The 13,987-nt window shown below is 38.3% G+C and overlaps 1 protein-coding gene across 14 annotated transcripts in view; it reads left to right on the top strand.

Moving 5' to 3' along the window:
- The window catches only part of MCF2L2 (MCF.2 cell line derived transforming sequence-like 2), a 169,320-nt gene that overhangs the window by 72,024 nt on the left and 83,309 nt on the right, over positions 1-13,987 (top strand). For all 14 annotated transcript variants that reach the window (XM_051626403.1, XM_051626400.1, XM_051626413.1 and 11 more), the window contains exons 14-15: positions 8,677-8,780; positions 10,719-10,807. In XM_051626403.1, coding sequence (XP_051482363.1) covers positions 8,677-8,780; positions 10,719-10,807 — 193 coding nt within the window. The remainder of the gene's footprint in view (positions 1-8,676; positions 8,781-10,718; positions 10,808-13,987) is intronic.

Below are 13,987 nucleotides of genomic sequence, written 5' to 3' on the forward strand. Positions count from 1 at the left end.
CACTAGTGCTGAAGCCAAGGAAGTTGCAGAAAAATGGGGATGTAGGGTCAGTAGGTCAGAGCTAGTTAGTCCCTATTAGTGGTAGTACAGTTTTAGAATGGCTCTCACCTATTGTGAAACTGCATCTTCAGGCTAAAAGCTAGTTTTGCATTTCTGTTTATGCATTAAAGTCTCAGTTTTTGTGTTTCTTGTTCTTGAACTTCTTTCTTGTCACTTGAGAGCAATTGCAGATTTTTTTAAATTTAACTTTTGATATAAGTAGAACCTTAAAAAATAGTCACTAGTAAATAAATGACAATGCTTTAATTCTTGTTCATACAGCATATTGAATATTATCAGCTCTTTCACAGAAAATCATGAGAGGCTCCCTTGCTCTGTCCCCTGCATTGCAGTTCAGTGCACACAACACAGGTTAACTGTGTGACAAGCATTAGCCTCTGATGTCCTGTCACAAATTAGGTAGGTTACATTTATTTGAAAATGTTAATCCAGTTGTTCTCTGAGGAGATGCAAAGTGCAACCCAGTCCTGTCCAGACACTGGTAAGTAGATGACAGCATCTCCTTCAGATTCTTTGCACCTGGGGATGATTGAGCTAGAGTACCCCTGTACAAAGAAACTGATGTCCCTGACTACCTACAGCTTGTCCTGGGCCATTAAAACAGTTACTTTAACGGCCATGAACAATAGATGTATATTTACATATACTGTGTAATGGCATCCTCTTGGCATTGTCCAGTTGACCACTGCAAAGAGTTGTACTTTTAATTTCTTGAGTCCCTTTCCATCAGAATACCAAAGCACTTACCAGTACTTGCCAAGTGCCTTTTTTTTTTTTAGAAAGAAAACTGAAGCACAGGTAAACTGAATGATTCACCAAGGGGCTTCACAGTCTGAGTCTGAAATTTGGCTGAGAGTATAAACAGGGACACCGAGTCCCATTCCAAGCCTTGAAAATGAGGCTGTGAAATTCTGCTCTTCTTGAAGCTACCCTCTTTCAGACTTTCCTCTGTGCCCTGTCTTCACATTAACAGGATCAATGCAGAATCAGCATTTATTTATGGGGAGATTTTATTGAGAACCATTTTTGGAAAAATAAAAGGCTAAGAAACAGATATTGTAACTCATTGTTACTTATTACCCAGGATGCACTTGAGTATTTTTAAAAGCACACACAATAGAACATGGCAACAGGAAAATACCTTGGTCCTAGATTGTGTAAATACAAAGGCAATAAAATGTGATAAACAGAAAGAGAAGACCAGAAAGGAAGGACTTTGTCCCCAGGCAGCAGATGTGCAACAATGCCACAGCAGCAATGCAATGGTTGTCTGTGAAAAGCAAAAAAGTTGCATTTGTTCTAGAATAGATCTTGGTTTAGTTTTACTTGCTGACTCTCCCTAATAAGAAGTAATAGGGAAAATTCAATCCAATTCAGGGTGCTAATGGAAAAATCTTAAGAGATATGAAGGCTCATAACAGATATTAAATACTCCATTATTGTAACTGTGAGACTTCCTTTTACATGGACATGTACATAGCTGCATGCAGCAGCTGATACCATGTATGAGAGGAAGGGCAAATTTCTACCAGGGAAGTGACTGCGACAGTTTCTTATGTCTATGTCCTTACGGTCTCTGGTGACTCTTGGCAGACTTAGCTTAGTGAAGATCCAAAGGCAGCTCAGAACTGCATTGTGAACTACCCCTCACCCAATACTATTCTATGGGTCTGGAAATTCTGAAGCAAAAATTTAAATTAATCCCATTTTTGCTTCAAGCTTTTGGCTTCACAAATTAACTTGTAATGTTTGCAGAGGCAGGCCAGTTCAACACTGAAAAACTAGTACTGGAATTTTCATGATGCTCAAAAATCTATGCCAGCTGGACTTGATGCAAATTTTAGCTGTGGCAATCTGCTTAAATAATATTCATATGTCCCTGTATGGTTGAGAGGAAAGAAGTGGCACTTGAGGGGAAGTGCTTCTGCTCTGTTTAACTTTCCGAGTGCATCATTTTTTTATTATTTGACTACATATTTATGGACTGCAGTTCTGTACAAAACCTAAGCTGGGTTGAATTGCCATAGGTCCACAAGTCAAACCATGCAGACTAGTATTGCCTGGAGGTTGTCAAGCACAGCAGGATGAGCCACAGAGCTGTAAAAGATAACATAAGCTATTAGGGGTGACTGTAGTGAGCATTTCTCTATTTTCATTTGCCTCTAATTCTCCCAAACTCTAACTCTTTGAAATGAAGCTTTCCCAAAGGCTACATACTTCAGCCTGACACATCCTTGGAAAACTTGATTAAAAATGGTTTGGCCATCTTAGTGAACAGGGCTGGGAAAACTGTCTTGTCTTAGTTATCTTTGTGGTGAGTAGTGGACCACAGCAGTACAAAAAATAGTTTTGTCCCTTCCTAAAGTGTCTAGGTTTGGCAAAGTTATAAGCACTTAGAAAAAAAAAATCTCAGGTCATACACTTTACATATGAACATGTTACGGTTTGGCTTTTACAGTCTCATTTCCTTTGTTGTCAGCAAAAATCTTTGGAACTTAGAGACAAAATTATGTTCCTTATCCCCTGCACTGCTTTTTTCCTTACAGTAGGATCTTGCAGCAGCTGAAGCCTTTCTTAATGCAGGGCTGTCAATCTCCCTTTCTCCTTTCCTCGTTGTCTAGCACAGCAATGTTTCTGACTCTGCTTTCCCTCAGTACTTACGGTCACATAACTAGTGGGAACAAAGAAGGAAACTAGAAAAGTGTCACTGTGGGGTTTTTTTGTTTTGTTTTGGCTAGTTCTGCTCCTCATCATCCAGTTTCATGAACAGCATTGCTGACAAAAAGGAGACAGAATTGTGTGGCCAGAGACTGGGAGGAAAGGCAGGACTGTACCAGACTCAGTTCAGATGCCTTTAATCTGTTCTGGAGTCACCCCTGAAAATGTGTCTACTTACTGCTGCTTTTAACTCCTGCTGACACGGGCAAGAGAAGCTGGTGCTGTAGTTGTAAAGGTTTCAACTGTTAAAAACCCATGTGGGTGTTAATGTGATTCAACTTTGCTCAATTTGGGAGAGGGGTTGTTTTTAATAACTTCTACATAAAGAAATCTACATTGAAAGAGCAGTGAAAGCCTGAAATCAGAATTGCTGGGCAGAGCACATGCTCATGAACCTGTGATCCAGAAAATTCAGTTCTAAAAATGTCACCTTGGGTCTCCCATGGTATATTCTTTTTTGATCTTTATCTATGGAACTCAGAGATCTCAGTGTGGTTGATAACAGCCTGTTACCTCTGAGAAGTGCTGTGAAAACAGCTCCGTAAATATTTATGAAGCACTTGAATTGTAAAAAGGACTATTAGAAAAAAGAATTATTTTCAGGGCAGAGATTGAAATAGCATATGGATAGTAAGGCTCTGAGACCCCACTGAGAAATACAAATAAATCAAAATGGTGAATAGCTGCTTGTGAATTAAGTATCTTTGATTTCATGCACTGAATGAGGCAAGGGTTCTTAAGAGGGGGGTGGACCCTAAGATGCCTTAGCAGAAAAGGAGTAAAATTAAGGTTGTGTGTGTAGCTTTGATTCTGGCATCTCCTGTCTTCTAAATGCTGTATTCACCTAGTGATTTCTTTGTGTGCAACATAAATGTGAAATACAGGAGCAGAGATGTAAAAACACATGTAAGCTTATTAAGAAAGTAACATGTTTAACAGCACATTGCACATACAAAATCCATGACTCACCCTATAAGCATCTTAGAAGGCCAATTTGGAGCATGAAATTCATATGGAGGAACACAGCTGGAGCCTTTTCAGTTCTTTAAATAATAAAGATTGAACTGGTTCCACCTCAGTCAAATGTTTACAACTGCTCATTGGATCCATTCCATCATTCCTCATAGTCACCAATGCAAAACACTCACTAATAACATCTGGATAGAGGATAAGAGTGTCTTGCAAGAGTCTGGGGATGTGTGCAGGAGAAATGAGGCTGCAGAGATTAGCTGACTCAGAAAAGATGGTGATTTTCATTAATGGTTTTGGGAACCACCAGTTTCTGTAGTTCAAGGTATTTCTATAAATGGAGAAGAGAAAATTTTGCAGCTGCTATCACACTTCAGCAGGTCTGATGAAACCAAGTAATGTGTGTTCTTACAGAATAATATTCCACAGACAAGGGCTTCACTGTATGCTTCTTAAATGGGCAGATTTCAGGGGGCTCAAATGGAATTTTGCTAGAGCAAAGAAGTAAAGTTGATACTGCCTAAGAATGGAAAAGTATTAAGGCATTAAATGAAAAATCTTAGATGCTCTGGTGTTCCTTTAGCTGTCTAAGCATGCTGTTTTGTTGTCACCAGCATTCAAAACCACTGTTGAGTCATGAATTATCTTCAAACTCATGTTCCTGTGGGACAGCAGGACCTGCAAGCTCCAAGAAACAATTTACCAGACTAGTTGTTTCCATGCTTGTTCCTGCCAAAGGACTTTGATTCCACTGTAGGTGGTTAGTGAGAATGAACAAACTCTCCCGCAGAAAACAGATGGGAAAGCACACGGTTAGGAAATTCACACAAGACCTGAAGTAAAGCTTGGTACTTAGTTGAGAGGGGGTTTAAATGTCCTGCAAGTGCTGAGAGTCTTGTCACAACCCTTGACTTCAGCCTGTTTCTCTTGCTGGCTCATGAGTTACATTTACTCTAGCAGGACCAGACTAGAGGCCAGTTACCTAGATGGACTAATCCAGCTGTCCCTGAGCACCCGGGAGCTGCACACAGTTCTGTTTGTGCCTTGTGTGGTGCAGCCCCACCACCATGAAATTAACTCCTGAGACATGGTGCCTGTTCCCTGCCATGCAGGAACACAGTGGGGAAATGGGTGAAATCACAGACTTTCCCCACAGGCAGCACAGCAAGCTGTTCTCACTGAATTTATTTCAGTCACAGAGTGGCAGAGAGTCTACAACCCAACACTGAGCACATGAGTCTGTGTCCTTCCCAAGCAGCTTTGGGGACAGTAGAGACAACAATACCACTTGGTGTAGGCTAGGTAATAAAACAGTTATTCCATATTTATCATGCAATGTGCTTCTAAGAAAATAGTAACCAGCCTCATGGGAGAAGCACAGTGGTGCTCCAGGTGAATGCAAGTGACAGACCCAAACTCTGCTTTACTGTAAATATCCTTGCAATAAAGTTTACCCCTGCATACAATGCCCTTTAACAAGATCTGCTTTGAAAGCAGCATCAAGCAATTTAAAATATTAATGAGTTCAAAATGAAACCTTTATTACTTATTATCCAGGGGAGTGCTGTGAAGCAACAGGATGAAAACAACCTTGAAACCACACAGACCTTAGATTGTTTATATAATTTTCCTTTGTTTCTGTGCCTTTGTTCTTTCAATATGCAGCTGAACACTGTAACTTTCAGCTCCCTCAGCAGTACAGTAATGACCTTGAAACGACCAACTGTACTGAATTTTATAAGGGAGTTTCCCTTTTAAAATATTTCTAGTTCCACAGTAATTAGTGCAGTAATAATAGGCAGGTATATGGGCTGTTTCTTTCTAAATTACTCCAGAAACTACTTAAATGTAGAGACATGCAGAAATCTCTGAGTACAGGCCAGTCAATAACTCAAAAATACTCTGGAGCATAACCAAAACCAGACTGCTTCCTGTTTTCAATTCTGGGTCAAACTGGAAGGGGAAAGTTTGCTGTATCAATCTGAATAAAATTCACCCCTGAAATATAAGCAGTTGGACTTGACTGCTTTGTCTTGTATCTACCTCCTTCTTTCTGACATGTCATACTGATGAAGCCAAGATGAACCTCATAAACTGACCTGAGTAATTTGCTGCTGGATCAAGGAACATCTGCACTTGGGCTTTTTGTGAATTTGTCATATTTCACCTAAACTGTCCAGTTCTTTCCTGGATCACTTGGAACAGTCTGGGTTTGCCAGTTGTGATCCAGACAGCAAAGTCATAACTAATTTCCATGTTTTCTGCTGACTGCTTTCAGCCAGGATTTTCAAACATAAAAAGTTTTATGATTAATGAATAGGTCAACTTTGTACTGCTGACTATGCTTTTATTTAAGCAAAAGTTCTCTTGCTTCCTGAAGTTATTTCCTTTGCTTTCATTCCTCTTAATCACATATCTGGTATATATAAAACTTGGAAATTGAATTTGTAGAGCAATCCAATGGACTGAATTAGGATTTGGATAGGGTACCTGGCCATTGGCAGCATGTCTAAAGTATTCAGGTGTGCCTGGTAAGTGTGTGGAGTAAAGCATGAAACAGTGTCTCACTTTTCTTTAACTGAATCAGGATTTTTGTGATTAAGTCTTAGATTTGTTTTTTTAAGCTTGTTTTTCAAGGTATAAAACAGATATAGTTGAGAGAAGCTCCAGGAGAGAATGTTGTTTAGTTTGATAGGTATGACCACAGCCTATGTCTTGTCAAGATCAAGGTAGATTAAAATTAAAGGCTAAACAGAATCTTCAGGATGCATTATATGGAAAAGAGTGAATGTGCTGATGCTTGGTACTGCTTTACTCAGGGATTCATAGGGAAAAACAAAACAGCCTGTTTGAAATTTTATCAAATAGTTGATGAAGGTTGGTGTTCTGGATTTGCCAACAGTAGAAATCGTGCTCCCTTGCAGATGATTAGAAAGGTATGAAGAACTTTGACAATGAGGACGATTAGCTTCTATTTCATAGAATCATAGAATGGTTTGGATTAGAAGGGATTTAGAAGATCATTTTGTTCCAACCTCCCTGCAAGGGCAGGGACATCCTCCACTAGACGAGGTTGCACAAAGAGCCCTGTCCAATCTGGCCTTGAACACCTCCAGCTGAGGGGACAGCATCTTACTTTTGCTGAATCTTGCTTTTCACCCCCCCTTGGTTTCAAAACATCAGCACATCATTTTTTTGGGTGAAATAACAATACCTTTGAGAGAACATTACTACTTTATGGGAAGCTTTCTCTGGGATGGGAAATAGATATCTGCTGAAAGTAGTGCTCTAAATAAAAAAAATAAATCCTCTGCTGTATATTCAGAAAGAGGGACAAAAGACACAAATAGAGACAACATTAACATTTCAGCTCAGTCCTGGAAACGATAAGAATTTTCTACTGGTTGATTATAGCTGCTGGTGGCTGCCAAACTCTGCTGTCACATTGAAGAAACTTCCTAATATGGAGTCACTGTGAGAAAATAATAGGCGTGAGATGGACATTTTCAAGTCCTCATGTCATTTGGCATGGGGTAAAACCCCATTTAGGAAAGTGTTGAAGAGAAGCTGCTCTAATTAATTCTCTTCTCAGCTGCATGATCAAGCAGCTGAAAAGAAACAGGGTAGAAGAAATGTCAGCTTGTTAGTATTGCCTATGAAACTGGTATGTTGGGGTTTTTTGAATATAATTTGGGGTGTTTCTATGCTTCTTTTTCTTTACTACATTAAAATAATTTAATAACAAGGACACTTGAAAATTTGTTAATGTCCTCCCCCTTCCAAGATGTCTGCATCTTTTTTATTGCATCCCTTGGCTTCTCCCAGAGAAGAAAAAGTTATTTATGACAACAAAGAGTCTCAGCATCTCAGAATATTACACTTGGTGAAACCATTTTAAACAGAATGTTGCTGGATGCGTTTGGAAACACCAGTTTCTATTTTTTTAAAAATTCTTGTCCAATTAGAAAATTTTCCCCAAATAAAATTGAAAAGGACCTAATCTCATAATTGCAACAATTTTGTCCTTTGTTGTTGCCTCAGCCAGGTTCTTTCCTAGTTTCATCTGGCATTCCTATTTGTTTTTACCATGACATGCATGGTTGCTTGCATCAATCCAGCAACTAAGAAAATGGAGAGCACTGTTTGCCTTGTACCTATGTAACATGCACTGTTGAATCCAAGACCAGTTTGAAACAGATCCAGACTATAACAGAGAGATTATTTTCAAGCCAAGTGTACAGTTCCCCTTCTCACAGTTCATTCTAAACTTTTGCCTTGGACGGCAGTCTTAGGATAAGTGGTTAAGTTGTTAAGGACAATATTCTAGGTGCATTAGCTCACAGTCAACTGTGGTTTACAGAGCCTGCAAGGCCCAACAAACCTGACATGACAAAGCATATTCTGAAATAATTTCCTTGGATTCACTGTCATTATATGGTCACAGTGACTTGTTGAACACCTGTACAATTGCTCTTTTTAGACTTGCTCATGTGATGAAACCTTTCAATCCTTTATAATCCAACACTAGCAAACAATTGTCAGAACCAAAATTTCCTTTCTTTGGGAGCTGACAAAAGGAACAAGAGCTGAGCTGAGAAACTAAGCAAGTGAAAAGTACCCAAGTGTTGCTACAGCTGAGGAACACCTACCTGAGCTACCCTAAAGGTGGTTGCCAGGGAAGACACCAAACCAAAGTAGTCAATAGAGTGTGGAGCTGTAGGTGCCAATTGGAGACACAGTGGAGCACTCAACACGTAGCCCATCCCTTGTCCCAGCTGGTCCTTCACTGCTCCAGCCACAACTCAGTTCTCTCAGCCAGGTCTGTTACCACTAACGTGACAGGATCTTTGCTCATTGCTTTTATTAGGAAGTCAGAGTTCAACTTTTAGCACCCATTTTCTAACATTACCTTCTTTCTGACTCCTTCAGCTACCAACAGGAGGTCCACAGAAATTTCCTGCCCTCCAAAGACCGTTTCTGAAGTAGAGTTGTCAAAAAAGAAAAGCATTAAGAAGACTAAAGGTGGAATTAAGGTAGGAGCATCTGTGTTTTGGGGACATCCCATATTGTGAAAGAATTCAAAACAAATACAAATATAGGTTTACATATTTATACTTGGAATTAAAAAATCAAAACTTGTAGAAGTTAATTCCCTGTTAAGCTTTTTTTTGTTGTTTTTACACTTCCAAGTTCAGGTTGGAAGTTACTCAGATGACAGTGTAAAAAAACAAACAAACAACAACACTTTATATACATGGAAAGCCAAGTTAAACTGAAGTAGAAAGCACCTTTCAAAGGATGAAAGGGGAAATGTGGAGGGAATGTTGGACATTCCTTCCATTTACCTTAATAAATTAAATTAATAAATTAATTTTTAAAAAATTAAAATCCATTACTACATTGAAGTGCATCTAAGGTGCTCTTCCTTCCTTATAGCATATTAACACTTTTCTGTTTCTAAAACTGGAATCTTATTTCAGCTTCTCTGAAGTTAAAATGTGTTGTGTTCAGGGTTTTACAAAGGTATAGATTTTACCTCATTTAAGTATTTTCTCAGAGTAGTTTCTACATGAAGGAGGAAAGACTACACATTTAATACTTGAAAATAAACCAACAAACAAACAAAGAAAAATTCCACTGTTACCTGTTGCTGCATGGGTAAGGAAGGTTCAGGGAAAAGTATTTTCTTTATGTGACTCTGTGATGAGATTTGTTGCATTATTGTTTCTGCAGCAAGATTCTGTTTAGGACTTTTTGGACAACCTTATCCTTTCCTCCCTATCCCCAACTCACACAGCATTCAAGAGCCCTGCCCTTACAGCAGAGTCTTTTGTTTGAGCTGTAGAGCCTGACTGGGACAACAAACTATAAAGACAGCAGTTTGGCCCTCCTTGAGTATTTTGAGACTGAAAACAGAAGGATCCAGAAACTGCATTCATCTGCAACTCCTGTAACTAAGATGAAGTGCAGCTGCATCCTGAAACTTTTCATTTGCCCAAACCAACCGAAATAGCCACCTTCAGAGACCAGACTTGTTTTTTTTCCCCCATTAAATTTAAGTAACACCACGTTTGTCTTACTTAAAATGTTCAGGCTCAGGCCATGCAAATATCCCTGTGAAAGAGGTACCAGTAATAGCCACACGTGGATGTGCCACTTTGCCCTAAATATCCAAAACTAGTTTAAACCTGCTAGTGCAGAAATTCTACACAGATAGTCTGAGTTGGTTTGTAGGTTTTGTTTGCTTCATTTTAATTTTTTTTTTTCTGAAGGGATGGAAAAATGTAGGGGGGGAATAGTGTTACCCTGAGGGACTAAAACCATGTGACATGTGTACCTGACACAACTCTTACTACTTAAAATTAACTTTTGATATAATTCAAACTACGAAAACCCAACTCTTTTGCTATCCGTACCCTGACTTGCTCATACATTTGACTCACATGGCCCTCTAGCTGGAAAGCAAAAATTAAATTAGTTCATTTTCTGATATGGCCAAAACAGCCTACAACTTCAGAAAGAAGAATTATCTAGTTACCAGCAGGAATATAAAGACTCTATTAAAGTTTAGATATTGTCTTGGATAAACTGCAAACTCAGGAGCTGAGTTGTTCTACTGAATTTTAAGAGATTGCCTTTGAGTAAGCCTCAGTATTCTAAAGCTGCAGGCAAAAGGAGGAAAAGCCTGTTTAAAATGCCTTTAAATACCTACATAAGGAGTTAACTTACCTTCTGTGGGGGAAGAACATAAAAGACTTTGCCTGGGGTCAAGAATGCCACCTCTGCCACTACCAAGCAAGCCAGCAGAAAAACAGAGAGAGAAGGTATTCCTGAGTTTCAACAAACATGTAGAATTCTATTCTTTTAACCTGTCCTGTGGCTTACTAGGCTAGGTAGGATCTGGGTTTTATTCTTTTAAAGAGTTGTAGTTATCTAAAAAGGTCAGCTTTTAATATGTCCTTTTTATTCAGATTGAAGTGATGCATGAAGCTAGTCAAGGAGGATCTAGCAGAGTCCTGGTAATGAGTGAGAGTGATGAGAACTTGTCAACAAGGAGGAGGTAAGGCTGCATATATGAGCCAGTATCTATTTTTTGTTGCTCTTCTTAGAATGCAAACAATTGTTTCTAGCACATTCCCTACAACTTTTTAAGTTCACCTGGATTAAGTAGTAATTGGATATAATCAAGTCACTGAGATGCTTATAGCTATGCATTTATATGCAGTACCAGCTGGAGAAGCAAACGGGATGTACCTTTTGTTTTGGGTGGAGGTTTGGGGTTGTTTTTTTTTGCTGTTTTTTTCCTTAGAACCATTAATTACATGATATGAGAAAGTCAGTCATTAGAATAAGTGTTGCATGTATTTAAAAAAAAAAAAGCAGCATTAAAGATGATCTCATTGTGTTAATGATATTAATATTTGCCTATATGCCTCTGAGAATCTCGGTTTTTTTAAATCCAACCAATAATCTTTTCTCCCTTTCTACAAAGTCTTGAGAAGATTATTAACAATGTACTGTAAAACATCAAATACTTAAGTGATTTAGTTTAGCAAAAAGTACCATGTAAACTCGGTTTAATTTAGTTGAACTGAACCTTTTCTAGACCAACTGGAGCAACTGAAAAAACAAACCAAAAAACCCACAACAAAACACACCCTGCAACAAGCCAAGCCCCACAATTCTCTCTGACTTCATTCCTTTTGTTCTTTTCTTCAGTATGATTTAAAGAATTTATACTTGCATTATGCCTCTCACAGTTATACACTGAAGTTATTTGATGTGAAAAACACTAGTTTGATACAGTATGCTAGACAAATTGGAGAAACAGGAAAAAGTTGCATTTTTGTATATCTGAATTTAATCATACTCTGAAAATATTAGCTGGTGGTTTGGAGACCAGTCATAGTTTTAAAAGTGCAAAGTATAATCTGAAATATAACTTATTAGATAGATATACATCTACTGAGCAATTATTGCCTAAAAAGAACATACAATTTTGGAGTTAATATTAACAACAGGTTAACCTTCTAATATCTGGCAGTTTTACACAACTTTAGACCTAGAAAGGGTAAACACGTTTCTGAGCTGCCTCCTTTCTTAGGAACACCAATTTTGCATTTTGTTCCACAAAAGGTTTGATTCAAGGTAGAACAGAAAGGAAGCAGGGGAAAAAGGAGAAGCAGTTTAAAAGTCTTCTCAGAAGAGAGGACTCAGAATAGCAGTTAAAAGCATGAAAGCCGAGTCTGGCAGTTACAAAGAAAGCAACACGAGAGATTTACCACCTTTGTTGTATTGTTTTGTTGTTTGTTTTTTTTTTTTAAAAGAAATAAGTCTGTTTATTCAAAACAAGTTTTACAAAACAATTGTCTTTGTGGTACAGAGCAAAGTTTAAGAATAAATATTGAATACTTTGTATAAAAATTAGTAATATCAAAGGGAAACTGATGCAAACCAAACAAACAGGTAAAAACAATTTTAGCATTAAATATGCTGTGCAACAATGTCAAACTCTGGCTGAGGAGTGACCATTCAGGCTGACAAGTTTTATTTGTCAAAGTAAAACCTGACAGCCCAGCATTGGAGCACTAAGACTACTGATAAAAAAGATTCTAGATAAATGTGTACAAATCTTAAGTCAGTGTTTAGAATCAGAAAATAAGTTTTCTAGCTTCTCCATTTTTTTTAAAGGAGTGCCTTCATGCTTTCCTTTTTATTCAACAAGCAACTTCTTTTCACTGCAGCAAAAGAAAATGCATACTACAAACATCAAAGCCCTTTTAAGATTTAGAAACAGTCCAAACAAAACTCAAACCAGCTGTAAAACAAAGTATTTCAATGGTCAAAAGTGACTTCCAGATAATAGCAAACTACATGTTATTAAGTCATTACCCTATAGAACTTCAAGCTACTTAAAACTTACTTTTACCTTCACTTGTATGACTGAACACAATAAATCCCAACAGTTATGCTGAGAAAGCTGTAGTCTTAGTAGTACAGTTTGGTTGCATACTGCATATGAAGACCCTCTTTCCCCTACAGTGGGTTGCTTTTCCTAGTAGTGCAGTTTTGCTGTGCAGCTTGTTCATATCAATGACTCACAACAGGTCTGAGATCTGATGAAGCAGCTTTTCTTCAGTACAGAACACTACTTTATATGTGCATTAATTTATCTGTAAGCCAACAATTTATATATGGATCTAGGGTTGATTTGGGTTTTTGTTTTAAAGACCACTTATACTCAGTACTGTAATCAATCTGTTCAGGCAAGAACAGGAACTGGATTTGTTCTTTCTAAAGTATAGCTGTTACATTCTTCAATCATTCTAACACTGAAAAATTATTCATTTGTGGGCTCTTTATGTACCCAACATTGGGTTCAGCTAGGTTTCTTATTCTTTTCCTTCTGGAAAACCAATTATAGCAAGTTACATACTTCACTCAGTTCCAGTAGCTACCCACCATCCATCTGAAATGGCAGCTTAGAGAACAGTCAACAAGCTTACTCCTGGATTCTGTCTATGCTACCATATACCATTAACCATTCAAACCATGAAAACCTGCAGCACAGCTCCAAGCACAGTAGCAGTCCCTTAAACAGAAGTTTACTACTTGTAGCTCAACACTGCCAAGTCATGTATAGCTGTTCTACGAAGTCAGAAGAAACCAGATCAAGTACCTCACTGCCCCACACAGTGAGAAACTTCAGGCAGAAGAAAAAGGCTCCTCTTAGACAGAAAGCAAGTAGTATTGCTCCTATAATTAGAACATTTCCAACAGATGCTTGATAATTTGTCAGCTTTTGCATTGTTACTGCTCTGCTGATAAACCTGAATGAGTCAAGCTTTCAGAAGTAGTTCTCTGAGAACTACTATCCATACTGTAACTTGTTCCAGCATCAAACTGTCCACAAACTGTATCTGACTGTACCTTGTGTGGGCTGTGTGTCCACTCCAAGAAGGGCTACCACAGGTTTGGCAATTAGTAACTGAAATATTTGTCCTGAGCATCTGTGAAAGCACCATTGGTGAGCTATACAAGAAAATACAGGACTGCAGACATCCTAGAAATTTGGTTCTCTGCAGTATTTATATGGCACCACAGTACAATTAATAATGGCTGGAGGTTGAGCATCACTTAGTTCAATCCAGATTTACAATGCACAGGTGTTTTGTTCCTCTTGCATGTGATAGTAACATTGAAAGAGATTCAAGATACATGGTTTGGTGGACACCAACTA

This window comes from Apus apus, chromosome 8, assembly GCF_020740795.1.
Source record: "Apus apus isolate bApuApu2 chromosome 8, bApuApu2.pri.cur, whole genome shotgun sequence".
Classification (NCBI taxonomy): Eukaryota; Metazoa; Chordata; class Aves; order Apodiformes; family Apodidae; genus Apus; species Apus apus.